This window comes from Sylvia atricapilla, chromosome 13 (assembly GCF_009819655.1).
Source record: "Sylvia atricapilla isolate bSylAtr1 chromosome 13, bSylAtr1.pri, whole genome shotgun sequence".
NCBI classification, from domain to species: Eukaryota; Metazoa; Chordata; class Aves; order Passeriformes; family Sylviidae; genus Sylvia; species Sylvia atricapilla.
The window spans coordinates 12,074,304-12,102,075 of NC_089152.1; the positions used below are offsets into that span (position 1 = coordinate 12,074,304).

The 27,772-nt window shown below is 47.0% G+C and overlaps 2 protein-coding genes across 3 annotated transcripts; both read right to left on the reverse strand.

Annotated features, from left to right (window-relative positions):
- BCL2L10 (BCL2 like 10) lies at positions 1-3,698 on the reverse strand. The gene is made up of 2 exons (XM_066328447.1): positions 3,233-3,698; positions 1-1,170 (listed from the first exon to the last, which is right to left on the reverse strand). The coding sequence occupies exons 1-2, from the start codon at positions 3,632-3,634 to the stop codon at positions 1,039-1,041; spliced, it is 534 nt and encodes a 177-aa protein (XP_066184544.1). The 5' UTR covers positions 3,635-3,698; the 3' UTR covers positions 1-1,038.
- A 2,478-nt stretch (positions 3,699-6,176) lies between these two features.
- On the reverse strand, positions 6,177-27,713 carry GNB5 (G protein subunit beta 5). Of its 2 annotated transcripts, XM_066328448.1 has the most exons (11): positions 27,473-27,708; positions 23,359-23,495; positions 21,797-21,838; positions 20,961-21,037; positions 19,319-19,451; positions 15,608-15,751; positions 12,479-12,570; positions 12,309-12,357; positions 9,727-9,823; positions 8,582-8,748; positions 6,177-8,268 (listed from the first exon to the last, which is right to left on the reverse strand). In XM_066328448.1, exons 1-11 carry the CDS (start codon positions 27,582-27,584, stop codon positions 8,257-8,259), a joined length of 1,062 nt encoding a protein of 353 aa, XP_066184545.1. In that variant the 5' UTR covers positions 27,585-27,708; the 3' UTR covers positions 6,177-8,256. The 2 variants fall into 2 exon arrangements, with proteins under 2 accessions (XP_066184545.1, XP_066184546.1); XM_066328449.1 differs by lacking the exons at positions 6,177-8,268; positions 8,582-8,748 and adding an exon at positions 8,769-9,281 and having other exon boundaries at positions 27,473-27,713.
- Positions 27,714-27,772: the final 59 nt, after the last annotated feature.

The following is a 27,772-nucleotide window of genomic DNA, read 5'->3' on the forward strand; positions in this document are numbered from 1 at the left end:
TTTTTTAAAATAAAAATACTTAACATTTATTCACCTTTGAAGTCACCATAGTAAAATTGTACACGCTGTGAGTAACCCAGGAACATTATTAAAAAGCTACCAGAAACATAAGGCAATTTGTACAACCATTGAAAGAAATACACAGCATTTTGAAAACAGAGTGAAATATTACTCAAACCAGACAACGTTTGATACGTACAAGAGTGACAAGAACCAGCAATAAGTTTTAAACAAAAATAAAGATGTCATGGCTACAAGTATTATACAGTGATAAATACTTCAAAAATATATTAAGATATATGGAAATTCTCACTCTGTAAGGGAAATCCAGAGAAATTCCAGCCTTCACTGGATTTCAATATACCAATTAAGGTTTAACATTTAAATTCTTTTCCTTTCAGTAGGAACCAGTACTGCAGCCATTACTGTCCTGTATCAATACTTACCTTCTTGTAGTGTAATGAATTCAGCCTTATGTTACATTAAGCCCTAATGCTTCTTGCATCACAGGCACCAATTTCTCTAAATCAACAAATGAGTTGCCTTTTGATTACAAGTGCTGTGCACCACGTTTGAAGCCATAAACCACATTAGATCACAGTCAATGTTTGACCACTTTACAGCATTAATGAACGCAGGTTCCAAGACTTGCCTCCACGTAAATAAGACATCTTGAACAGAGGGTTTAGTAGCAAGCCCACCATAACGTTTTCCTAGCATAACATCAAGCACTCAGAAGTTACAGTACATGAACCATGCTAAAGTTTAGGTTACACCTTCAAAAAAGAAAGTCCAGAGGATGTTTGGAGACGACAGGTTTTCGACATGCACAAACAGTGCTCTAGTACACATTTGTTTGTGTCGTTACTGGGCAGCGAGTGAAGCAGTTTATAGCCAAGGATTTGGTGAGGCAGTTTTCTGAGCCAGTTTAAAAATATAGACTTCTTCTTAGAGGGTCTGTTCTATAGAAAATAAAGTGAAATCTGGTAAATTGTCAGTTTTGAGAGTACTTTCCCAGGGCAAGATGCGCCGGCGGGCCTACCGCACCAAGAGGAAAGCCAATCCTGCCATGCCAATGCCCGCCGCAGCCGCCATGATGGCATTGCCGATGGTGCTGCTCTGCTCCGCCGCCTCCGAGCCGTGCCTGCCGAAGAACCGACAGAAGCCATCCTGCAACAGCAACAGAAAGGACACTGAGTGGCTTAGCTTGCAGTTAAATGGATTTCTTTAGCCTTTGAGCACAGTTTCATCCAGCCTCTGTCAGCTGCAGAAGTCTCTATTTCAGTCATGAAAGTCTAAACCCACCGCCTTGGGCACAGGCAAAAGCCTTTTGTGAGAGCCTTTGCACAAGGCAACTGAAAGGAATAAGCTATAAGTTTATATACTTTGCTCAACAGACAATTGGATACTTCCTATTGAGATGCTCGGTGTGTCATTACATATTTTTGCCCTTTTAGGCAAGATGGAAGTTGCCAGCATTGTTCTTCCTAAATTAAGTTTCAGAAAGCATCTAAAACACAGGATATGGAAATTTCCACTTTTGAGACAGGAGCCCAAAGCCAGTCCCATCTCGGTGGATGTGGGACTGATTACACACTCTCTTGGAAGGGCTGGGTGGACACTGCTCAGAGCTGACCTATGACAGAGCAAAGCTGGCAGCTGCTCTCCCAGATCATTGTGATAATCAGAAGTGGCAGCAATACAACTCCAGATGGTTGTGTTTGAACTCTGCTCTGCAGATGTCTATGTAAACAAGTTATACTCTTAATTTCTTCCGGAACTTTGTTCTTTACACTTTGATTCGTGCGAACAGGCAATATGATTTTGCCAATTTTGCCAAGTGACAGTGCATACTGCAGCCAACCACCACACTGTTTTGAGTGGCCAGATGGACCAGTGACCACTGGAAAACCAAGTTCATTTTGGTCTCTGGAAAAGTCAACGAAACCAGTGGCTACTTCCCCTCCTTTCTATTTTTAGTGCTTATTTGTACTGACATGAAGTATTCCACTAGGACTGGAAATAGGAAACGAGCAGTTCTGTGGGATAGCTGACATTTTGTTAAGAAACGCATGCAGAGCTACACCAATGCCTTAAAAGCTGTATCTACAAGTGTGCATTTGGAGGGGCAAAATGCCCACACCACTTTCCTCCCCAGGCCTGACCTGACCAGCTTCGGGACAGGCAGAACAAGAGCCGCAGGTCTGGAGGGTGGGTGCCTTAATACACAGGTGTACTTAATAACAGGCACAGGTTTGTGCTCACACCTGGGAGAGGACTTGTGGCAGCCTGCTGGCCGAAATCCACCGGCTGTGGACCCGAGGGGAAGGGAAACCCGGCTCCCTCACCCACATCTTCCTCACCTAGCATCACTCCTGTGGTATCAGGAGGCTGCATCCCAGCGAGGCCATGTGCCGGCACCGGGCCGGATCGGGCTACGCCGCAGCACTGGGCGCCCGCAGGCACCCCAATGGCCCAGTGCGCACCCACCGCGTGTGGCGATGGCCAGCCCTAGGGGACACACCGCGTGTGGCGATGGCCAGCCCTAGGGGACACACCGCGTGTGGCGATGGCCAGTCCCGGGGACACACCGCGTGTGGCGATGGCCAGCCCTAGGGGACACACCGCGTGTGGCGATGGCCAGCCCTAGGGGACACACCGCGTGTGGCGATGGCCAGCCCCCGGGGACACACCGCGTGTGGCGATGGCCAGCCCCCGGGGACACACCGCGTGTGGCGATGGCCAGCCCCCGGGGACACACCGCGTGTGGCGATGGCCAGCCCCCGGGGACACACCGCGTGTGGCGATGGCCAGCAGCCCCCGGGGACACACCGCGTGTGGCGATGGCCAGAGCAGACCCCGGGGACACACCGCGTGTGGCGATGGCCAGAGCAGCCCCCGGGGACACACCGCGTGTGGCGATGGCCAGAGCAGCCCCCGGGGACACACCGCGTGTGGCGATGGCCAGAGCAGCCCCCGGGGACACACCGCGTGTGGCGATGGCCAGAGCAGCCCCCGGGGACACACCGCGTGTGGCGATGGCCGGGGCAGACCCCGGGGACGCTCCGTGCGGGTGCCGCGCACGCCCATCACCAACAGCGACACGGGCACGTCTTCCCCTGGGACGAGCCGCCGCACGGAGCCGGGGGCTGGCCTGCCCCGCTCACCGGGGAGGGGGCGAGGGTCCCGGCACCCGCCCCAGGCCGCTCCCCGCCGCGCCGTCCCCGCTCACCCATCCGCCGTGCGCCTCCAGCCACTCGCCGCGCTCCTCAGCCAGGTAGGTGGCCAGGTGGGCGGCCAGGCAGCGCGGCCCGTCTCCGCAGCCCCGCTCGGCCAGCGCGGCCGCCAGCGTGCCGGCGAACACCACGAGCGCCAGCAGCCGGCCCCAGTTGAGGCCGCCGTCGGCCTCCAGCTGCGCGGCCACCTTTCCCAGCAGCGCGGCCGCCTCCCGCGGCTCGGCCCGCGCCAGCGGCGCGCAGGAGCGGAAGAAGGGCCGCTCCTGCCGCTCCAGCTCGGCCGCCGCCCGCCTCAGCGTGGCCGCCGTGGGGCTGGGGGGCAGCGCGGCGCCGCCGCCGCGGTGCTGGAAGTAATCCTCCAGCAGCAGCGCTGTCTCCTCCTTCAGCGAGCGCGGCATGGCGGCTGCCCACGGCGGCGGCCCCGCAGCAGCAGCTGCCGCCGACTAAGAGGCGGGGCGGCCCCTCCGCCCGGCCCGGCCCGGCCCGGCCCGGCCCGGCCCGCCCCGGGCGCCCCCTCCTCCGGGGCGGGGCCAACCGCGGCGGGCGGACACGTTCCCGTCGGGAGCCGAGCGCCCGCATCCCTGGAAAAGGGTCTGCGGCTGACTGCTGCGGGCCTCGCTGCAATTTGCCTCAAATGCTCAGTTACCGGGTGCTGACTCTCAAATACTTGTGTAATTCCTTTTAGGTTTTGTTTTCCTTCAATATTAATGGCCCGCCCGAACCTTTATTCTTTGCATCAAAGGAGATGTAGGTTTTCCAGGTTCGTGGGGTGAATGCAGTGTGTGTTTACCCAGCAAATGCAGTGGCCTTTGCTTTTTGATGAGCATATATGCAAAATATAGGATTAGGACCCTCACGGTGCAAAGGTCGGGCCCTTCACACTCCTGGTGTGAAGTAAAGCCGCTGAGAACAGCGCTGGCCAAGGGTGTCATTTGCACAGCCCGGGGGGACACCTCCCGTGTGCCCTGGCAGCCCAGCTAGCTGCTTCCCAGACTCCCGCAAATCCCGCCTCCAGCCCGGTGGCCGGCCCGGCACAGGGTACTGGGTACCCAGCCTGTGCGTCCTGCTCGGTGCCGTTTGCAGGTGAGGTGCTGCTGGTGGCCTGGGGCCAAGCGTGCCGTGCCCGCAGTCACAGCACAGCCCAGCTGTGCCCGGTGCCCGCAGTCAGAGCACAGCCCGGCTGTGCCCGGTGCCCGCAGTCACAGCACAGCCCGGCTGTGCCCGGTGCCCGCAGTCACAGCACAGCCCGGCTGTGCCCGCACCAGCAGAGGCACAGCCGCAGCTGCCTGGCACCGCCGCACACTCTCACCTCTCGTCCCACAGCCGGCTCAAGGTGCCCAACGCGTCAGCACAGGACTGCTTGGCTTCACTCCATCTATCTTGAGATACAGCTGTCTCCATTTTACATCTCCATTAGAAAATCTAAAAATAGATGGTTGGAATCAATCCCGTTGCAATTTCTCAGATCGCTATCAAGGATTGGCCTGATCCCTTAGAGTCCCTCCTAAGGCAAACTTTAGTTCTACATCCCCGTATTTGGCTTTTGTTTTGTTTTGAAGCAGGGAAATACAGTCTGTTTATGTGCTAGAGCAGTGGCTGGAATGAGATCTTTACTTTTCACAAGAGCTTTACGTACATGCTTTTAAAACTATTTTTCCTTATGATTGTTAATCCTGGAGCAGGAATTTCCTATTGCATTCCTCACAGCAGGAGTGCAAGAGGGAGAGGCTGCTCTTTCTCTAGTAATATCCTTTTCCACCCTTCCTGTTTATATAGCATTTTTGTTTAACAGGACAGAGCCGTCTGACAGTGCTGGCCCCAGCTACAGCTCCCTTCTCTCCACACGTTTATGGAATAGAGGTGTTTCTGACACAAATAGCTTGACATAACAACAGGGAAATCTCAAAACTCTGGGTTTTCCAAAGCCTCCCTGGACAGCCTTTACTGTGTAAAAAAATACAATGGGTACTTCAGTGTCCTGTTCCTCTAAGTGTCATTTATCTGATGGGAAGCTGAGGCCCATCCTGGTTCATGTTTTCACCATTACCTCGGGAACAAAGAGGTGATTTTCTCAGGTGGCAAGCCCGTGCACCCCCACACACAAGTCCAAAGGCAGTGGCCCTGAAGTGCAAAACCCACAGCATTTCTCCATGCAAGAACAGAAGTGCAAGATGTAATGTCAGACTCATTCCCACTGGATCTGGTGACGGTTTGGGTACTTATGTCACTCAGAACAAGCTGGCTCAGCACTTTCCCCAGGCCCTCAGAAGAGGGGAAATGAAACAATGCACCTAAATTAAGAAGGTGCTTTTTTCAGTGACGAAACTGAGCACTTCCACCAGCCACCTTCAGGCTGACCTTAAAACCTACACTGAAGTGAAGAGGACAGCTGGAGACAGCTCAGTTCTCTCCTGACAACCTGACAAGGCAGAAAGCTGAGCTGCTGCACCTCCAGGTGATCTGCACATCTGGTTTACCCAAAAAGTCATAGCCTAGGCCCTCAACAGAATTTCAGTGGCCAGCTTTTCACTGGCATCCTGCTACAACACAAGGAGCTCCCACAAAACATATACTCTGCATTTTCCAATTCCTTCCTGGGTATGGCAATAAGGATCTGGAAAGAAAACATTACATTAGCTGTAATCCTTCTGAGTGGGAAAACGATCTGAATTCTGGCCTCCTGAATGCAGGGGAACCTGAGATGGCATTTCAGGTACTTTCATGGGCTGCCCACTCTCATTTGCTGTGGTTCACCTTGGGTATTTCCAGAAGATATTCCAGAAGCAATTTTCTGGTAGATCTGCATTTTGCCTGAGATTTTTGCAGGAGAAGTCATTTAAGAAACTGTGTGGTGCAAAAAGTGAATGTCAAAAAAAAGCAAAAAACCAAATAGCTACTATTACAAATACCTACGCAATGGAAAGAACTACTACATACATGTTCTCAATATGTAAAATACAATTTATTGTATTTAGGCTGTTCATAAGTATCAACACAATGTATTATGTTTGAAACAAACGTCTCGCCAATAAATACTATCTAAACATTAATATTAATCTTTTGATCAAATGTGTACAGTGTATTGACTCAATATTGCACAGTGAGTTCTATATGACATTTCCATAGTGCATTCAGTTTGTTACAGGGATAGTTTGCCACAAATATTGCAAAGCATCAGAGTTGACTTTTCCAAGTGAAAACAGCTGACCTATTCCATTAGTGATGGAAGGCTGGTATAAATATCAGTGTCTTAGGTTAACTGGTTATGGATTCACAGAACCTAATGTTTTCATGGATGAGGAGATTTTATTTCTAATATGATTTTCATATAATTGTAAAAAAATACCACTTGCAAATAGAATGAGGATGTTATCATTAAACTCCAGTGACCAGTGAGCTTGTTTGTTCTTGTTCCAATCTAAATATAAATCATATACATGATATATTCAGAGCTGTACCTCACCACCTGCCTTTCAAAAGCCAGGCTGTGCAATCCCCCAGCATTCCTCCAACATTTTGCTCCCCACGTGTCTGTGCTCAGGTGAGACTCATTACCTGTTGGTATGAGCAGAGCTGACACACTCGAGTCCCAATAGTTTTCAATGTATGAATGCAGATATAATCTCACAATTCTATCATTAATTGTATCTCATCTTTATCTGATTTAATCTTGATTCTAGAGCATCACTTCTATGTGGGGTGGTCCTGCCAGTCCATATGGCATTCCCATGACAGTCCCTCACACAGAGGGCTGGGTGTGCCAGCAATGTGGCCAGCTGTCCTGCTCTCCTGAAAACCAGTGACTCCTGGATCAGATGGACTCACGTGCTCTGGTCAGCACAGTATCAAACACTGGCAGGACTGTGGCTCACAGCAGATTTTCAACAGCTCACTGTTATTCACTCTCAAGACCAAATATGACAAAACCATATCCATGGCAGTGGGAGATGATTCTGAGAGTAAGGACTGTAAGATTTGACCTGTATTTGCACGAACTTACAACTGCTCTGACATTGCAGAAGGACCTTAAGATGGGCATATACTGCTTTAATATACATTTAAGCTACATTGCCTTGCCAAAGTTTGTATGAACTGCTCAAAATGCAAAGAGGAATCATGGTCATAGAATGACTATGACTGACTTGGAAAAGATCTAACCATCAGTATAATGGTGCTTAATGCTTAGCGTGTAGTATCCCTTAGTGCTTAGCATGTAGTATTTCTTTAAGTAAAAGAAAATTCACTCACCAAGTGATACAATTAAAAATTTCTAAGAAACTACTGGTTAAGTATTACCTCATGATTATGTAAATCATGTTTATATCCCTCCTCTTTGCTGTTTATCAGTATGTATATCTTTAGATTCTTTATATTCAGGTAACAGAGATGAAATACTTATTTCTATCTAAAAAGACAGTAGGAAAAACAGGGATTGAAGGGATTTCTTTTCTGTACAAAAAATACATTTTTATGACAGCAGCCAGTACCTTCACAGTAGGTCCTTTGCTCCTCTACTTTCCACCAAGGTTCAGTCATCCATAACACCATCACAAAGTATCAGAATTGTTTCTCTTTCCATTTTTCAACACCAAAATTCAATATGCTACTACGGAATGTTTCCAAAGCCTTTCGCTATATCCCAATAAAATCAGGACTTTTTTTTTTTTTTAACTTTAAAAAGGAACTAAATTCATGCAAATAAATACATAATGTGCACTGAAATACTCAATTTTATGATACAGGTGACTTCGGAGAAAAGTCCCTTTATAAATAATGAAACTAATTCTAATAAAAGAATATAGTTTCCAAAAAAAAATTAAATAATTTCATTTTACTACAAATTGATGTTTGCTATGTGTTCAAGCAGACTACATTTTCTACTTAGTTGTGTTAATCTGTGGGTTGAGTGTCATTCTTTTGGGCTGTAGTGAATATTTGATTTTTGAGGAATGGCTTCTTTATGCAGTTTTTGTAGTCCAGGGTTTCAGTCTTCATTTGATTTTGCATACGGGATCTCAGGTTACGCCCAGATCTGTAGAAAGAGAGAGAGCTGAACATTTCTTTATGACACTGAGTCCCCTATCAAACCTTAAATTAACATTGGTAAGGCGATCCCGTTAGCGGTACAGAGTATCAGCAGCAATGATACCATGTAACCCAACAGCAAGCTCAAACTTAGCAGTTCTACTAGCACTTTATTATTTGGCTTTGCTGTTTATGTTTTACACTGTTTGATGCCCTCCTTAGTTCCTCTAGTGCAGTTGTCCAACAACCCTTTCTCCTCACCCCCTTTTACTCAACAATTGCAGAAAGAAGCACCCGAGGCAGGTTCTCCCGGCACTCACTCGGAGAGTGTGGTCCCAGGAGCCCGAGCAGAACGCGGTGCCGTCGGGAGAGACCCGCAAGGTGCTGACACGGTTCTCATGTCCGAACAGAATGGACACACGGGACCCCTTCAGCACATCCCAGACATTGATGGTGTAATCGTTATAGCCCGCGAACAGCAGGCGACCTGCAGAGAGAAGGAGATTTTACAGTGAGGGCTGAACATGCCTTGACCGCAGCCGAGGGCTCCAGCAGGACACTGACCGCCCACCCTGTGACCACCGCTTCCCTCGGGCCAGCTGTGCTCCCGTGCGACAGCCCCGCCTGCTGCCGAGCTGTCCGTGCTAAACTGCCACAACTACACCTGATCAGTTAAAAGCATTGCAGACTTTAATTGAATTACGTAGAATGCGTTCAGTCATCAGAGACGGGGATGACTTCAAATCGGACAGACTATTAACAGCTATTGCGGGATAATAATGCTTTACGCAGACCTTACACAAGAAGTTGAATACGAATGCTTGAATGATTAACAGACAACTGGGTAAGTGATTCACTGCCAACAGGACAAGCTGTGGTGCTTGTGACCATGACAGAGACGTTTGCCTCAGTTCCAAGAGGAGGGCAGTTCACCACCCACTCACCCCCATCCTGGGTGACTGGGAGCTCTGCATTTGTGCTGGGACAGAAGAGACAAGACTCGAGCTTATGTCTCAGGATCTGTAGTGAAAAGTGGTAGTGTCTCCTTCTTCATACCCCTGTAATATACTTTTACTATTAATTTGTTATCCTTTTAAAAACTATTTATGTAACTGCACTTCATAGTTTGCTACACTTCATGTTGCCTTTGAAATGTTTTTCATTATTATTGTGAAACTCTAGCCCAGCTGTAGTTAATGGCAAAATATTTCCTGCCTTCAGCAGGGCCAGGAAAATACTTTTCATCACTACAACGAAGCAATAGCCAGCTAGGTTATTTAAAGAGTAATTATTTTTACAGAGGCAAAAAAAGAAAAAAAAAAGCTTCCATACATTAAATGTTTCTTTTGGTACTTATTACTTTTGATAACTGTTAAGAATGTATGTTTTATGAAATAAAACTGAAAAATTTTACAGGTCCCCTCAAATCTCAACACTAAGATAACCTCCAAAGTTCAAGTCTCACCACTGAGAGAGAAGTCCACACTGGATGCTCCAAAAATGATGCTCTCTTTGGAATAAATTGCTACTTCTCTGTCTGCACGGAGGTCATATAAACGACACTAGGATTAAAACAAAACCAACACATATGCCTCAGTAAATGCTGGAAGCATTGGCTAAAATATTTGGAAAAAATGGGAGTGAGAAGTGCAGGCTAACAGACATCACAGGAAGTGGCTGCTTGGCTTCTTTCCTTCCGTTTCTTTCTGCTTCCTCCTTTCATTCTGCTTCTGGCTGCTGTAACTGGGATCCTCTAACAGGGATCTAAGCAACACAAGGCTGTTTTGTATACATTGCAGGAAGAACTTTCTTATTCAAGCCACTTCTCTAAGCCTCCTGCCTATCCTAAAGACATGAATGGTGGGCTTTGGGCCACAATACCCACTGCAGTCCCCACACGCTCCTGCTTCCCCTCTGTGGCTTTGTACTTATCAGGGCATCCTGCTGCTGGAGAGGTGCATGTGGAGACAATCTCTGAAACAACAGTTTAGCCACAGCTGGAGCCTGGGAGATGGGATCAAATCTCTAATCACTGTTGAGAACACAGAGCATGTGGCACAGAGGAGCCTAGGTGGTAGTCCTGGCTCTGAATAAGCCAGGAGAGCAAACAGTCCCTGCCCTTCTGTGAGGCCTCTCTATTTGAAAAACCTACATGAAAATAATTCAAGTGAAATAATACATTTTAATGCAGATCTCTGGTTTTCACTTCTCATGGAAAATTCCAAATCACCTCTAACAACCTATACTTCCTGTTTTTATCATTTGCCAGCAAATTTTGGCTTGTTTGACATGGAAATCATGTATCAGACTTCACTGCCATGCAGAAAGGCAGCCTGCTAACCCTGAAATGAAAATGCACTTTTGAAACTATGTGAACCGAAACCCCTCCTCAACAAGTTAAGCTTAAGCAAACACTGGCCAGATGGGATTGCTAATATTAAGACTTTACTATTGAAAAATAGCTGGTATTCAAGTCTGCACATAAAGAAGGGGCTGTTGGATTTGCAAGGCAGTGGGGAGCTGCCAGATATGTGCAGTCTAGGTCTCCCAGTGATCCACACAGATGAATAATTTCATCAGATTGTCCTGACAGGGAGGTGGGGTCACTGCAGATGACAACACTGTCATCTGAGCACGCTTTTATGGATTACTTCCAGTCAGTATTATCTGTGCCTCAGAATCTCGAAGTAAATAAATCAGATCAAGGATACCACCTCTGTAACACAGCAAAAACAAACTTCTTCATTTAAAGAATCTGGTAGATGGAAACTGCAAAAACTTCTGTCAAAAGTACAGAGGTGGAATTTCCCATTCTCCTGCTTGAGCCAGGGGTGTCAGGAATGGTTAAAAAAGAAAAAAAAATTATTAAGAACCTGTGATACTGGGCATTAAAAGACAATGTTTTCACCGGAATTTAATGATGGAGAATTTCTCTGTATCACTCCCTCAGCATCTCAAGAGCTCACAGTACTGCATCCACGTGTGGAGAGAGCCACTGGGCTCACCACAGGGCTAGAGGTATGAACTTCTCATTGCAGTTTTTAAAACATAAAATCAGGGTTCACTCTCTCCAATGTCTCCACATCCAATGAAGACAAAAGGAATGTTTCTGTCGAGTTTAGCTAGCACTGGAGTAGACTCAAAACATACTCTGAGGGCAGAGTACTTTAGATAAAGTCTTTCAGGTGACTCAGTGTGATGTTTGAATAAACAGAAGAAATAAGGTGCCAGGTGCCTCCCCATCATCTCCTCTCATGCTACACTGAACTGCCAGCTCAGGCCCTGCAGAGCTGTGGTGGGGCAGAGCCTGGTTCCCCATGGGACACACGAGCTGCAGGGAGAGTCATCAGCCCTGAGCATCACTCAGGGGCAGAGAGGGCAGCAGGAGGTAAATGGCATTTTGTATACATTGTGCTGATCAAATTTACCTGTCAATGCATTCTGAGCCCCTCCTAGCAGATTGCTCATAGATAAGATCCATTTAGGGCCATTGTGATCTAGGATGACCTGGATGCAGTGACTCACTGCAGTGAAGAGTGTGAGCAGTGAGTCAGGGCCCACAGAGACGTCTGTGGCCAAGGCCACCATGGGGCTGCAGAAGCCAGCTACCAACATCTGCCCTGCTCTGCCCTGAGCTCATGGCCCCTCTACTTTCTGGGACATGCTACTCCTCCTGACACAAGCTGCAGCATTTCAGCTGGTTCCTCCCATGCTGTCACCAAGAGCTATGTGAAGCCAAATATCTTCCAGTAAAACAACTGATTTTAGTCATGAAACTTCAGACATAGAGAATCTGAAATGAATATTTGGACAGAACCTCCCATAGAGAAGTTTGCAGAAGTGACCTACAGTGTTATGTGATTTTTCCTAGAACATTATATATGGTATTTAATATCTTATCTTACAGGATTAGTGTTTCTGCAAATTTGGTGTCACAGGCCCAGTTTAGTCACTAGAAGTCCTCTGTGGATGTGACTTAGTCTTTTAGGAAAACCTGACTTGGGAAGCAACAGAATTTTCCTAAATTAGGTTGCTGAATTAACATACCGTGGCATCGTCTGAACCAGAGGCAAAAGCATCTCCACTTGGATAATATCTGTGCACAAGTGAAAGAAGACCAGAACACATTACATTACTTGGATGAGGTCAGACTTCAGAAATAGAATTAGCACATTGCTCAACACTGCAAACGTGTCCTCTCCCAGAAACACACTGACCTGACACTGTTGATATCTGAATCGTGGGTTTCAAATGACTGCACACACTGACCAGACCGCATGTCCCAAACCATGGCTTTCTTGTCACATCCCTAGGAAGAAAAAAAAAATTCATTTCAATTATGCAAATGGTGACATTCACCCCTCATGTGCCTGATATTTGTCATCAAGCCCACTACATTCAAAGGCTCTGAACATCACAGCTCTGAGGGGATTTAACCAGCCAAGCAGCCCCAAAAGTGGCTGCAGTGGTACCCTCAGCTGTGCAGTTGCAGGTGGGATCAGAACTCCTCATGAAGGCTGGAGCTGCCCTGCACTCACAACCCTGCTTTGCTTGTGCTGCTGCCCTACCTCTGTCTGCAGCCCCACCATGCCACAGAGCTGTACAACTGACCTCTTTGCTGGTCACTTAACATGATCAATACAAAAAACAATACCCAGCATTTAACATTTTATAACTAATTCTTTTCATATACTGAAAGAGAAAATTAAATCAGTGCATCCAGAGAGTTTCCTTCCCAGCCTCCTACCAGGGCTCTGCATCCACATGCTTGATGGTGTGGTTGGGATGAGAAAAACAGCACAGCTGCACTTCACCTCACTCATCCTCAAGCCAAAACCTGCCCTTCCGAGCTGTGCTCTGAAAGGATCATTCAACAGTCAGTGCTCAGCACCCTGAATTCTTTGGGCAAGGGGCTTGGCCTATGTAGTCTGCACTGTCCTTGGGGCAAGAACCATCTCGTACCCGTAGGGCCACACTCTCAGCTGCAATGTCTCACTGCTGTCACAGTTGTAGTGACAGGAAAAAGAACACAGACTTTGCTTTGAAGAGTGATGGGAGATTTTAATAAACTTGCCCCTGCTGAGGAGCAGGCAGGCTGAGCTGCAGGGGCTCAAATTCTCTGAGGCTGTGTGGGAAGAACAGGGCAGGCCAGGTGGCTGCTGCTTCTGCTGAGCCAGAGCGCCCTGCCCACCAGACCGTGCCACACGTTATTTATTTCAATCAAATAGGGTAGTTAATTAAATTAAAGAGTCTCTTCACAAGTCACATATTTCTCATTCTTTTTTAAAAAATTTTGTTGTTAAAATGAAATCCTAGTGTTTTTAGTAAAGATGTCACTATTTAAAAGATGTAATGCTCCTTGGCACCAGCTTGTGGTTTCTGCACCGGGGAAACCAAACAGGTTAGAGAATACTTTGGACCCAGAATATTTTCCCTCTCAAGCCCCACCATAGCCCAAGCCCAGTCCTTCATACTGCTTCCCTATGCACTGTTCTTACTGACCCCTCTGGCAGTCTGGGAGCAAGACCAATCTGACAAGCTGCTGCTTTGAATCCTAAGATTTTGAAGGAGAAAACAGCCACCACCTGTGGAGAGAGATAGGCTCCCTGAGTGATACCCAACTCAGCTGAGGAGCCTTGCCCAGAGGCCACTGAGCACAACAGCCTGGGACACAGCCCTGAGCTTACCCAGGAGGGCTGGAATTTTCAGTTAAGTCGTTAAATGTAACAGTACCCAGCCTACATGCTGCTCTACTGACATTGCTTATTCTAGCTCAAGGTTACTGTACCACAGAGTTTTCACAGTTTTCAGGGAATCCCTCTATGCCACCCTACCTTCACCATACCTCCATACTGTTCTGCCTATACCTGCACTGACACGATGGAAGACAGGTCTTCACCACAGTGGTGTTTTGCATGTGATGAATTAAGAGAATGCTGTAAGCACAGACATGCCCAAGCTGCTCTATCAACAAAAGTATGACATATTCTCTTAGCAGCACCAGAGCTGCTTGCGATTCCTTGCCCTATAATAAGCTGAGCTGTTCCCAGGGAGAATAAATCTATCCTTTCTGGGAAGCAAGCTCGGTGACAGGAAAACCCGAGAGAAGTAATGCACTTGGATGGAATTAGCTTTCAGTCACGCTTCAGAGCAGCTGTGCTACCAGCAGGCAAACTGGGCCAGTGTGCTGGACTCTGCTCCTGATGTGCCAGCCAAATTTGATAAAAAGGGCCATAACAGAAGGGGTCCAGGTTTGTTGTGTAGGCATACAACCATGACTCTGAGCACCCCTAACCCATGGTTGTCACCCTCTAGCCCAAGGGCCATTTCCATCATCAAATACATGATCAACCATGGGCCAGTGCTGGTGGGGCTCAGAAACCAGGAAAGTTTCTGGTACCTTCAGCAAAGTTACAGGTAGCAACCAGCCTCTCAGCTCCTGCCAGCTCTCATCTGCACACTCACTTTCTAATGTGGGAAAGACTAAGATATTACCTTGAAAAGGAGTGAAGCTGCATCCCACTCACCTTTATGCCTGGCCTGCCTCACTGCCAGACTGTGTGCCAATGGCTCAGCTGCCTAGGAACAGTGACCCCTCAGCAGCAGGACATGATTTGGAAGATGCCCTGGGTACTTTCCCAGACCAGTCTAGTCCTGCAGCCGCAGTGAGATTTGTGTGCTCCTCTGTGCCAGGACAGGGAGCAGAGTGGTTGACTGATGAAGGGGCTTTAAATGCCTCTGGTACCACTGGAAGGCACAGAGGACTCAGCAACAGCTGAAGATGTGGCCACACCTCATCTCCCTGCTCCAACTTGCACTGGTTAGCCAGTGTCCAAGCTGCCCCTTGACTCTCAGGACACAGTGGAACGCACATTATTTGTAACCCCACTTGGATGCCCTGAGCACAACCCGACGCCTGTCACACCCCATCTGGCTCCAAAGAGCTGGGCACAGGGAATGAGCGAAGTGTGGGGAGTCTTCTGCTGTTCCAGGCTCCCACCCAAAGGGACTCACACCTCCACTGTGGTAGGAGCCCACTGCTCTAACGCTGAGCCTTCCCCTTCCTGGCAGAGGCGTTGTTTTGATCTCGAGCTGGATTGCTTTCATGTGGGGTGGAACTTGCTAAGTAAGCAGAACTGCAGTCAGACTGGCTGGGTGGGTTTGACCCCACAGTCAGGGGTTTAATTTGCTCCAGCTTGGAAAATGTGCTTGCAATGAGTGGATTGCACTGGGGAATCCAACATACACTCCAGCACTCTCTCAATAACATTGTGAGCCTCCTACTTTGCTGTCTTTTCACTTCCATATTCCTTAGTTTTATATTATGAGAAGAAGCTCCTGCTTACCCCAGAGACAAACGTATTTCCTGTTTCAGAAGGGGCCAGGTCCAGGCACAAGACATCAGCTCCATGACCATGGAAACTCTGTAGAAGCTGCCCACTTTCAACATCCCATAGAGCACAAGTTCCATCTCCACTTGCTGTCAGGATCTATAGGATGTGGGAAGAAGAGTCAAAATACAAGAATCAGCAGATGACCTTCAGGTCACAAAGAAACAACTGACATCCTACACCAAAGGACAGCTTTGATTTAATGAAATACTATGCAATAAATCAAAGCCATAAGCCAAATGTAAACCTAAGTACAGTTTATGTTTTTTATTTTTAAGGAAAAAAGGCAGAGTGGAAAGGACAGCTGTATGGACACCACTATACCTACACCATGTTTCAATAATGGTTGCTTTTGTGTGGTGGGGTTTGCACAACTGACTGCAGTAAAGATCTGCTGGAATTTTCATAGTCTCTAAAAAGAAGGCAGAACAATACTGGTATTCCTGTCTGCCCTTGTATTTTACTCTATCTATATTTAGGCTGCTGGAATTCAACCCAGGTAAATGGATGAACTCTTGGAGTTAAGTATACCTGTTTAACTCTCCAATATTTCTTCTTTCTGCTTGAAATAGTCGAGTTAAACCAAATTAATTTGGCTTAAGACATGGATTTTCTGAAAGGGAAGTAAGCCTGTCTAGACAGTTGTTTGATAAGTCCATCAGCTCCCACTTGTCCTAAACCATTTGTGTGTGAAAGGGCTGGAACATACACTGACCGAGCATAGCTCAAAGCTTCCCATCTGCTACAGTACTTGTAGAAAGCACATGTGATCAGAGCTTGTTATTGTGGCTAAATCCTGATGATGCTCAATTGTTCAAAATTTCCCCTTGGCACCCGAAACTGTTATGCAATCACAAATTCTGTAGGTTGAAAGAGTCCCTGTGCACTGGTGTGGAAGGAAGCAAGAGTGAACGTAGGAGGACTCTCAGTTTTGTACACAGGTTTTTCTCATGGTTGGTGAGGAAACTCAAGTGATCCCAGTGGGTAGTTACAAGTTAAAAACAAAATTCTCTTCAAGAAGAAAATGATCATACAGTCACGAAACCATTCACAGAGTCACATAAAGGTTAAACACTGAACATGTTTGACAGATGCTCCAAAAATTCTTCCCGTAAAAACAGAGGTTTATAAAGCTGCAGAACAGACTGTTCTGAATCCTGCAGCAGAGAGATGCTAATGCTCTCAGATGATAATAGCAGAAGAAAGTCCTGATTTGTCTTCCTGGCCAGCTTTTGAGCCTGGATCAATGAACTTCCCTGTTCTGGGGAATATTTGTACTTAGCTAAGGAATGAAGACTTTCAGCTCTGAGGATTTGCTCTTGTAACACTGTGTAAGGGAATATGAAGGGAATAGGAGTGGCTAAAGGTGTAAGGGAAGGGTCTGTTGGCAACCCAGAGCTCCAGCTAATGCTTAAAGAGAAATGTTATGGACTCAACTTCAAGGTTGCTCCTCAGCCCTGCCACACTTGGGAGCATGGCTGTCTGCCCTATGCAAAACACTTGAGATCCCAATTAACTGTTGCTATTAATACACATGGAGCATTGTCACGTGGGGAGCATTATCACACCACAGAGCTGCAGATACCTAATTTAGGAAGTGAGGCTCCCTGGCTCTCTGCTCACTGAGGCAGGGAAGGCTCTCTCAAGCAGGACTGGTTTGGGGCACTGAGAACAAGCTGGGTGGGTCACCCAGCCCTGCAGCTCAGGGCCCATGTGGGAACATGATGAGGAGCAAGGGTGGGACCCCCTTTTTCAGCACCCACACAGCCTGGGAATGACTCTAACCCACGATGAGCCACCCCCAGATCTCCTCTCTTTCCACTGCAATGCCCAAAGCCATGAGCACACTAAACCCTAAACTTCTACTCAGTCTTCCACACCTCTGTGGGAAAACTGAGCTGTAGTTTAAGACAGCAGTCAGGGCAGAGCTGCAGCCCTGGCAGCACCTAGCAGTGGGAGCTCTGGGGACACTGGGCTGGGGCACACCTCCACCTCATGCTAGAGCTGCTCCAGGATGGCACCACATCCCTCCTGATGCAAACAGGGAGAGCAGAGCTGCTCTGCACACAGCTGGGAAAGTCCTGCACAGCGTACTTGTTGCACTGCACCCTCAGACTAACTGAATAGTTTTGATTCGGAATAGTTCTAATTCTCAGGCCTTTATGTAAATGAAAAAAGGATAAGTCTGTGATTCTCTAGGATCTCCTACATAACCATATCCTAAGAGAAGCTTGGCCAACTTGTTGCTTCTATTTGACTGAATAATAACATGCAGAGCCATAAATGATCATTTATAAGCCTAGCAATCACAAGAAAACTTCTTTTTAAAGACTTCAGAAAAATTTCTGACTCACTAAATAGAAACCACCTTAATCCACTGTGATACAACTTTACAAGAGTAACGCATGACCTTCAATATCAATGCAGTTTGCTGTATTAATATGGAAGAAAAGGACTCAACTTTTCTTTCCTTTTTATTATGAAAAATAAATTGCTATTTTTCCTGTCATAGGATTTGATCATTTAGGTATAGACAAGAAAAGAGAAGACTGGGTTTATAGCTCATCAAAAACATTCCACTTAATTTAGAACTGCTCTAATTCCACACGGCTCCTGCACAGGAAGGTCAGGGCTAAGCAAGCCTGAGTGCTGGGTACCTCCACCACTTGTTTCCATGGCAATGGACTTAAATTAGCACCTCAGAGTCATTACAGAAACCAGAGAGCGACAAACAACAACATACTCTCGGCTTCACATGTCCTGAAATAGCAATGAGAGCTGATATTTCCTTCAGAAGAGCTCCAAATATCTGGAAGAAGGGGACATGGTATTCCCTTTAGAGCAGCTCTATTGACATTGAGAGCTATAAAAATGCTCCATTCTGCCACTTATTTTGCTGCAGAGCTGCACTGAGAAGAACTTTAATTAAATTCAGAAACCAGAGAGGACAAGGGGATTATCCTGGCTCCTTTCATCATCTTCCGTGTTCCTAGAGAAAGAGATCTTTGAGATATTCAGTAGAAAGGAAGGCTGGCTTGGTCTCAGAAGATCTGCATTTAGTTCCTGGCTTTGCCATCACCTCCCATTGTGGGCCTCTGTGCTCCACCCCACTGCCTGTGAGATGGGAACAGCATCATTCCCTTCCCTGGAGGGAACACAGGACTGCATGAACAGACAACAGGTATGGCCCTGCAGGGCCATCCTCAAGCTCCATTGTATCACTTGGTAAATAATAAAAAATACTCTGAATGAAAGCAAAAGCACATTTTTCTGGATGTCCAGGACAAAGCAGGCAAACAACACAGTCACCATCAGCTGGCACAGCACCCAAACCAGTCCTGGCTGAACAGTGGTTCTAACTATTTGCAATAGTCTGGGCTCTTAAAAGCACAAACTGGGGAGCAGAGAACATAGAGGTACCAGTGAGCTCCCTCTGCAGAAGCCACAAACCGTTGCAGGGACAGCCTGGCCACGGGCTGTGACAAGCATTTCCTTACAGCAGCACTTTTTGCAGCACCTTCATGGCCCCTTCCAGGGTGTTCCAGCAGCCCCTGCAGGGGCAGGACACAGCCCTGGGTGCCCCAGGAGCAAGGAAGGACATGTGCACTGCCCCTGAGTGCAACTTGTGTTAGGTGATGGTGAGCAGCGGGTAGGGAGCACATTTACCTGCATGTCTGAGTTAGTGAAGCTGCAGGCAGACAAGTAGTTCGTGTGCATTGCAACAGATTTCTTCTTTGCAGCCATATTTTCATTTTTTTCAAATGTCAGAGGGTACACAGAACACTTGTTGTCCAGGCCACTGAAGAGAGTAATAATAGCAGTAACAGAGAGAGGAAAACTGGTTAAAACTGCAACGACAAAAGGCGAGTGGTGATAAGGACACCACCTGTCAGTGCTGTGCTGCCAAACCCTTACAAGTACCGACTTCCCTGTATTGTGCTGTGTGGGATCTCCCTGTGCAGGGAAGCCCCAGCTGCCTCACCAGCCTGGCTGCTTTACAGAACTTGAACAGCTGCGCCTCAGTATTTTTCACCCTTATCGAGTTTATAAATGGCACTGAATGAAACCTCACGAAAGTATAAACTGGGAGGTGACAGCAGCCACCTCAGGGTTAATGTTTCACACACAGCCAAACTGCCATTTTTCTGCTGACATCTGTCATTGCAAAGATCATTATTTCAGCATCATTATACACTTACCTTAACAAATGTGATCTAGCTTCTATAGCAAAAGCAGCAGAGCAAGTAGTGGGTGTGAAGACAAAACCTTTAGAAGAATGTGGAAAAAAGTCAACAGAAGCACTGACTTCTGTAGATGCTGTTCCCCTCCTGGATAGTTGCACCAGTTAAGCTGTGTCAGATGCAGGACTCATTTGTAAAGGAGAGGACTTACATCTGACCCTTTCCTAGAGTCATGTTAGATCAGTCCTGCCCTGGTCTCTGGGATCATGGTACACCACCAGTTGCTGGTTCTGTGCTTTACATTATGTGCGTGGCACTTAACTGACAGCACAACAGAAATACAGAATGAGGTGCAATGTATACGTGCACTCCCTGTCTCTGCTACAAGTGTAAAGACAGAGCTTGATGCCATTCTTCAGGTTCTAGTCAAAAACAGTTTCCAGACTCCTTTCCAGTTACAGAATCTGCTTCTCTGCCTCAGTCTACTGCTTTTCTACTGCTTCTAGATCTGCAAGACACACACTGAAGTCTCCCTTTGTTTCTCTCTCTCGCCTCAAGTTTGCTTTGTCTGTCTGATCCACCCAGTCCCTTCATACAAGATATTTTGCCAACATTTCATCTCTTTGTTTTTCCCCTATAGAAACTTATTTTTTTCAAACCTGAGCCCTCAGAAAAGTTGTAGAAGATTATCAAGGATGGGGTAACTTCTCCCCATCCCATCTTAGCAAGATCTATTCACATACTGGTAATCATTAACGATGAACCTCTATGTCATTAAAAAATGAGCGCAAAGTAAGAACACAATTAGAACCTCTTTCCCTTAGAAAATATATCCAACATACACAACCACACTAGAAAAGGGAAGTTGCATGCATGCAGAATTCCTAACCCATGATATAAACGCTGAAAGAGGATTATTTTCCATGCTTACACAACAAATGTTATTGCACTGAAGTCAGTGGAGATAACATGTACAGGCCATTATGGAAATAGAATCAGCGGCACTGAATGTAAGACCTTCCACCCATAATCACAGCACACATACTTCTGTCAGCTTCTGAAGCCACTAGGACACTGCAACAAATCCAACTTCTCTGTGTAAGCTGCTGTGGAAACCAGGAACTTACCCACAGGCAATGGCACATCCAGATGGGGCATATGCACAGGCCATCACCCAGGTACAGGGCATCGTCACCGCGTGTTCCTGAAACACAGCACCCCGTCAGACTGGGACCTCGCTGCCTCCCTAACCCATGCCAGGAAAACAGTGGGAGTAGTGAGTTCAGCATTTCTGTGGGACATCCTTAGGGTCAGTGCAAGGTATAGATGTTTCCCCCAGCCATAACCCACATATAAGTCAACAACACTGACTGCAGAAGGCAGCAGAGCAGCAGGAGGATGGCCAGTCCTTTTCTGACACTTTACATCTTATTTATGAGCCCCAAACTGATCACAGAGCATGTTTTGTAGGGTCATCCATTGCTGTGAAAGGTCCCCACTTGCTGCACATGTAAAAGTGAGTGAAAAGCAAATAGTGTTTCCTCATCTGTGTGGTGCAGGGTGCCACGAGGCAGCCCAGGCAGGGCTTGGAGGAGCAGAGGCACCATTTCACAGTGAACAGCACAGCTGAAGGATCCCCAGTGATCACACACAACACCTGGTATAGGGGTGCCCAGGGAAAGTTCCCCTGTTTTGCTGGCTGGGCCTTGCCTCCTTTGTGAGCAAAGAGGTTGGATCAGAGCCTCCCACTGGAGACCATGACAAACTCCACTGCCCTGACAGGGACATTGCTCAGAAACAGGTCAAGGGATGTGACTTGCCCTGGGCTCCTTTTTTGGGGGGTGCTAGTGGAAATCTGTGTTTTATCCTATTATCCCACTGCCTCCAGTGACACCTGTGAGCCCTTCACCTCATCCCACTGTCATTTGCCCTAGGCAGAGAATTTTGCTGAAGTTTCACTTACTTTGTTGGTAGTGAAGGAATCCCACACGATCACCTTCCCATCCTAAATGAAAGGACAGAGAAAGAGAAACTGAGGCCTTCCAGAGATGTGGCTGCAAGCCTGCTTCCCAGCTTGGAGAAAACTCTGCTGCTCATTTCCTCTCCCCAGTCTGTTATGTCCTTTTGTCTCCATCTTAACAACAGCACAATGGTCACAGTGAAGCACCAAGGAGACACTTCTCAGTAGTGCTGTTGTATCTACCACAGGAGAAGTGCATTTCTTCCTCTCTGAGACAACTCATGTTTGATTAAAAGATCAATTTATTTTTCAGTTTTTTTCTCTTCCCTCTTAATGACTTCATGAGTACTCCTCTCACCTGCAGCACATGCCATGGACAGGGCCATCTCCTCAGGAACCTGCCACCTTTAAGCTCTCACTTGCCTCACTTGACTGTTTATGGATATTGCACTGTTTATTTATCTTCCCTTTCCAGTCTGATCCTGGTTTTCCCTTTACTTGTCACTACACTTACTTCACCTTCAATTATCCATTATATGACCAGCTAAATAGCCATCATAGAACCTTGTACAGAGAGCAGCACAATCACTTGGTGTACACAGGTACACTCGTGCCAGCTACTTTGCCTTATGCAGATAATATTGTTATCTTTCCTGTATCACAAAAGTGAAATGTTTATTACTGAGCAACACCTGCTTCTGCACCTGGACTTACACAGTTCTTAAAATAAGAGTAAAAAGTGCATTTCAACCTGTCTATTCAGTTTTCTGATCTACACACTAACATTTTAACCACTTTAAAAATGTGACGTTAAATATTTAAATTATTCTCTTTGTTGAGATCACCATGAATGGTAAAAAACTCCCAGTAAGTGAAGGTGGTTTGCAATGCAGATTGTCTATTTTTATCCCTCAAGTGAGACCCCTGACAGATTTCATGTAGGTCAATGAACAGCTGTGAGATGCAACAAGCTCGCTCACTGCCATACTGGGCTCAGGACAAACCAGGGGATCTAGAAAGCAATTATCTCATTACCTCCTCCAGCTTATGAGACTGGTCTTGAGCAGGTGTTAGGACTGTTTCTCAAAATGCCCAACTAAATGCAGTAATTTTGGCAGGATGTCTAAGGCTTTCAAGGTCATATCAATCATACAGACTGAAGAAGAAATTTCTGTGCATAGAAATCTCTAAAAGAATTACCATTTCCTCTCTTTTCCTGATTATTTTCTCTGAACACATAACCTAAAATTTTGCTAAGTATTTAATCTGTAAAGAACAAGGAAATAGATATAGCCTCACATGAGTCTATTTTTTTATTGTAGGAGGGGAATATGGCTGGACAAGAAATATTTAGGGTATTAGAGTGTACAAGAGGTGCACCAATGATTAAAAGGTTATATTTACACTCTCTGAACAAATACATTCCCAATGAACTTCTTTCAGGACATCTTGAAAACATTTACAATAATCCCAGCTATCATCTGCTAAGAGTGGCACACAGCACAGCCAGAAGATTTGTGGAGCACTCAACAGCACTTCTGAAAAACATCTGGCCAACGGCATACCTGGGAAGAGCTCACAATTCTTCTCTTGTCTTTGCACCAGTCCATACAGAGAACTTTGTTTCCATGGCCCTTCAGGGTCCTCCTGGTCTTCATCACAAACTGTCCCAGTGCCTCCACACGCTCTGCCACCTGATGAACTGCAAACAGCTGATGGTTAGAGAGCTCTTCATCAAAGCTCTGGCCTGGCAAATATCTGTTTCTGAGTAATGGCCCTGGAGGGATTCATCCATGAAGTTTGAGTCCATGGTGCAAGCCAATGAGCTCTACTTCAGAGCTGGCAGGTGGCTAACACCAAGGTGGTCAGCATAGGAACATATTTACCAGAGAAAGACAGGGATGAATTCACTCAGGGTTGAATTGCAGGGATGCAGCAGCTGAAGTTCTTGCAGGTCATCCCACCCAAGTATAACTGGAAAGCAGATGACCCCTTTGCCCCCCTTTACTGGCAAATCCTCAGGCCTGAAGGTGGACAAACCTTCTGGATGTGAGACTCCCAGCTGCAGTTGGCTGTCACCACTGTGGTGGTGCAGTGGGATACAGGTACTGGCCACTGGCACTGGGGACTGCTGTGCCATCCCTTCTGGTGGCCAGGACATAGCTCTGGGTGAGCAGGAAGCTGGACAGTTGAGTGCACTACCCAACTTTCCAACAGCAACTATGGACATTAAGGACTTTCGGGATGTCCCTTCTACAAAAGAGGGAAACAGAGGGCAGGCAAGCAACTTTCCTGAGCAGCATCCTCTAGTGAAGAAGTCAGTTCTTTCATATCTCTTTTAATAGCAGTACTTTCAACTGATATTCTTAAATACCCGACAAATCTACATTTCTGTTTGTGCAAACTGACTTTGACATAAAATTCATGCAGCTGACACAACCAAAAGGTCTCTCATATAACCCTGATGCCTCAAGCTGGGATCACCTGTACATGTCTGGGAGAAACCGTCATCTGAGGAAACCTATTTGCTCTGCTCCAGCACATTCATCCAGTGTGCAGCTGAGTAGGGTCATGATCTTGGCACAGAGACTTACTTCAAGTCCCACAGCAGAGTAAAGATCCTGAGTCTGGAGACTTGACACTAGAATTAAAAATTACTCTGTCTAGAGAAGAGCTGAGAGGATCCAGCACTTCCTGTGCTGTGTGGTTGTCCACACCAAAACCCAAGATGATCCAGCTGCTCTTGGCTGTGGGGACAACGTTTGACTCAAACTTCTGAAATAAATGGAGAAGCTCATGTGCTTTAATGAACTGGAAGAGGAAATTCACTGCCCTGCTGGAGACTGAGCTCCACATCCCCCTCAGCAGGTGGTGCTTTGGAGGTGCCTTGCTATTTCACCCTTCATCACTTTTCTGGGGCTGCAAGAAAGCTCACAGGCTGGGAAGGGCTGTGACAGTGAGAGCAGGCATCCTGAACTTACACATCATTTCTTGGCACAGGGTCAGTGAAGCAATTTCTGCCCAAGGCAGAGACTGATTTCTAGTGGATTACCTTTTCAAGAGTTATCTTTCAAAGCACTAGCCCCACACAGGCTGTGCCAGAATAATGCTCTCAGCTGAAATCTCTGCTCAACCAGTCCCCCCTGAGTCAGGGGACGAGCACTGTCCACCATTCCTCACGATTTGTCCATAAGTCAGAAGCAAGTTTCTGAGCAAGTACCACATAAACCCACTGAGGAAAAGATACATCCCCTCTACTACTGCCCATAGAAACCTGACAAATGATCCAATCAAAAGACATGAAAACACAGGACAGGAGGTTATTATGGCAGCTGGAAAGAGGCTTGTGTCCAGAATATATCTAAAAAACCAAATGTTTCACAGACAATAGACAAACTGTTTCCATTATGCCGATGCAGCTGAGACTCTGTGAAATTGTCTGGTTTAGCCTCACTGATTCCCTGAGGACACTTATCTCCAACCACAGCCATAATAATCGTGCTCCCGCCTAGCACAGGTTTGAGAGTCAGAGAGCTCTTTCTAAGCATTTACCAATATTGTTCAAAGATAGTCAAAAATCATGCACTCAGACAAGCAGATCAGCTAAAAGCCAGTAAATAGCTTCAGTAGTTTTACAGAGGTCCAGATAAAACTGCCTATTTATCTTAAAAATATTGTTTGGCCAGAACAGGAGGTGTGGAATTGATGCAGATACTCTTGGGTCTTTGATCTTTTCTGTGTTGGGCCTAATGGTCTCCCTGGCCTTAAAAATTCATGGATCGCACAACCAGAATAAGCTTTTACTACAGCTAAAACTTTAAGCTCTTGAATTGACTCCTTAAAATTATATGACTGCAAAGCAAATGCATGTTTGGCATTTCCTTTTTCTATGCATATTTTTGAGAGCTGCTGTTCAGAATCAATTGAACAAATAAGGGCAATCTTATTTCAGCCAGCTGCTTGTTTTGGGAACCACAAAGGGAAAGTCATGATCCAAGCAAAAAAATGCAAAAGATACAATCTTAGATTAGGGGGAAAAAACCACCCAAACCAACCAACCAAGCAAAAATCAAAAATGATGCCTCATTCTGAAACTTACAACCTCTGCAGAAACAGTACTTGGGAATAATTTAAGCGTAAAAAAGCTCTGATATAGAATTAATGATACAAAATATCATAAGGGAGCATTGTTCTACAGGAGCATAACACTTTTGTCCTAGAAACGCTGTAATGGCTTTTGCAAACACAGCTTTCCAATGGAAATTTACAGATTTTACATATGACAAAGAATATCCCATGACTATCAATGGCATACACAGTTACTTTGCAGCACCACTGCGAGTTACCTTGCAGTACCACTGCAATCATAGGTAAAACTCTGTGAGCAAAAATGGGTTCAAGAATATGCTTAAGAGGTCTGTTAAATAAAGACCCTGCCACTTCTGATATGGACAGGAATATGGTGATTTATGGTAATGTTTCTGTAATGAGGACATCTCTGTTTGTTTAACAATTCAGATTAACAGGACATTCATGTAACATGATTGTCTAACTTAGACAAGAAAATGCTCTATTTATTCCAGAATATAAATATTTTATTTTAATCCTTCCCAACCTGGAAAGCGAAAGTGTTTTTCAGTCTCTCATTCTTACAAAACACTAAGAACTAAGTCACTGGATACACGTTCAGATTCCTTTTCAATGCTAAAGGCATGAAAACACATGAAAGAAAAGTTTTAATGACCCACTAATATTACTAATAGAGTGAGCTACATGATTTCAGATGGAAACAGTAACTGACATGTTTACAAAAAACCCAAACCAAACAAACCCCCAAAAGCAAACAAACAAAGCCCCTTCAATGTATCATTGTACTTATAAAATGAAATTATGATAATATAAGGGTTTTTTATATCTCAGAATTTGTGAATACCTATTTGAAAAGCTCCATTAACATAAGGTAAACTTCTTTTTCCTGAATGGGGAGGGGGATAGGGGGAGGGCCGGGCTGAGCTCTGTCCATCGCACTCCTGTTGGGTTATCCCTGGATCCTGCAGCTGAGAACGGTGAGTTACACACTGACACCTCCAGCACTGACTCACCCGCACCTCTGAATCAGCACTGCATCCCTGCAACTTGTTTCCCTGGCGGAAGGGGGGCCGAGGAGATGTTTTTGGAAACAGTGCTCCTTTTTAAGCCCTTCCACACCTCGGGTGAAATACCGGCCTCACGAAAGGAAATTCCCATCAACTTCCACACGGCTGGGGTTCATGCCGGCTGCTGACACTACAGCCAAAGGCTGCGGGCGAATGCCGGGCTGTACCGAGGGTATCCCAGGGCCCCCGCCCGGCTCCCGGCCCCGCCGCAGGCAGCGCGGCCCCGCCGGGCCGGGCCGGAGCTCCGCGGGGCCGGGGATGCTGCGGGGCCCTGCCCCTCACCCGGGAGCCACGGCACGGCGGCGTCCGGCCCACGGCGGTGTCCGGCCCAGGGCAGGGCAGAGTCCGGCCCACGGCGGTGTCCGGCCCAGGGCAGGGCAGAGTCCGGCCCACGGGAGGGCAGTGTCCGGCCCGGGGCACGGCGGTGTCCGCCCGGGGCAGCGCTCCCCGCTCCCGGCCAGGCCCGGCCCCGCTCCCGGCCCTGCGGCCGCCCCGCCGCCCGCGCCCTCCCGGCCCCACTCACGCTCCACGTCGTGCAGCTTGGCCCGCTCCTCCTCCAGCTTGCCCTTCAGGCTCTCGGCCTCGCTCTTCAGCGATGCCAGGGTCTCGTTCTCGTGCAGCCCCTCGGTTGCCATCTTTGCAAAGGAAGCGGGGAGAGCGGGGATGAGATCGGGAGGGAGGAGGAGTTTGCCAGCCCGGCTCTCGGGGATGCTGCCGCGGCTCCTGCTGCCTCAGCAACGGCGCCGGAGCCGGCCCGGGCTCCCCCTCCCCTCCCCGCTGACGTCCAGGCCAGTCCTGAGCATGCACACCGTGGGGACCAGCA

Excerpts from the sequence above, each read along its gene's own strand:
- BCL2L10 (XM_066328447.1), bottom strand. The coding sequence starts at position 3,634 with ATGCCGCGCTCGCTGAAGGAGGAGACAGCGCTGCTGCTGGAGGATTAC. Across the intron at positions 1,171-3,232 it reads TGGAGGCGCACGGCGGATGG|GATGGCTTCTGTCGGTTCTT; the intron begins GTGAGCGGGGAC and ends TTGCTGTTGCAG.
- GNB5 (XM_066328448.1), bottom strand. The coding sequence starts at position 27,584 with ATGGCAACCGAGGGGCTGCACGAGAACGAGACCCTGGCATCGCTGAAG. Across the intron at positions 12,358-12,478 it reads TCAGATATCAACAGTGTCAG|ATATTATCCAAGTGGAGATG; the intron begins GTCAGTGTGTTT and ends ACTTGTGCACAG. Across the intron at positions 9,824-12,308 it reads CTGGTTCAGACGATGCCACG|TGTCGTTTATATGACCTCCG; the intron begins GTATGTTAATTC and ends TTTTAATCCTAG.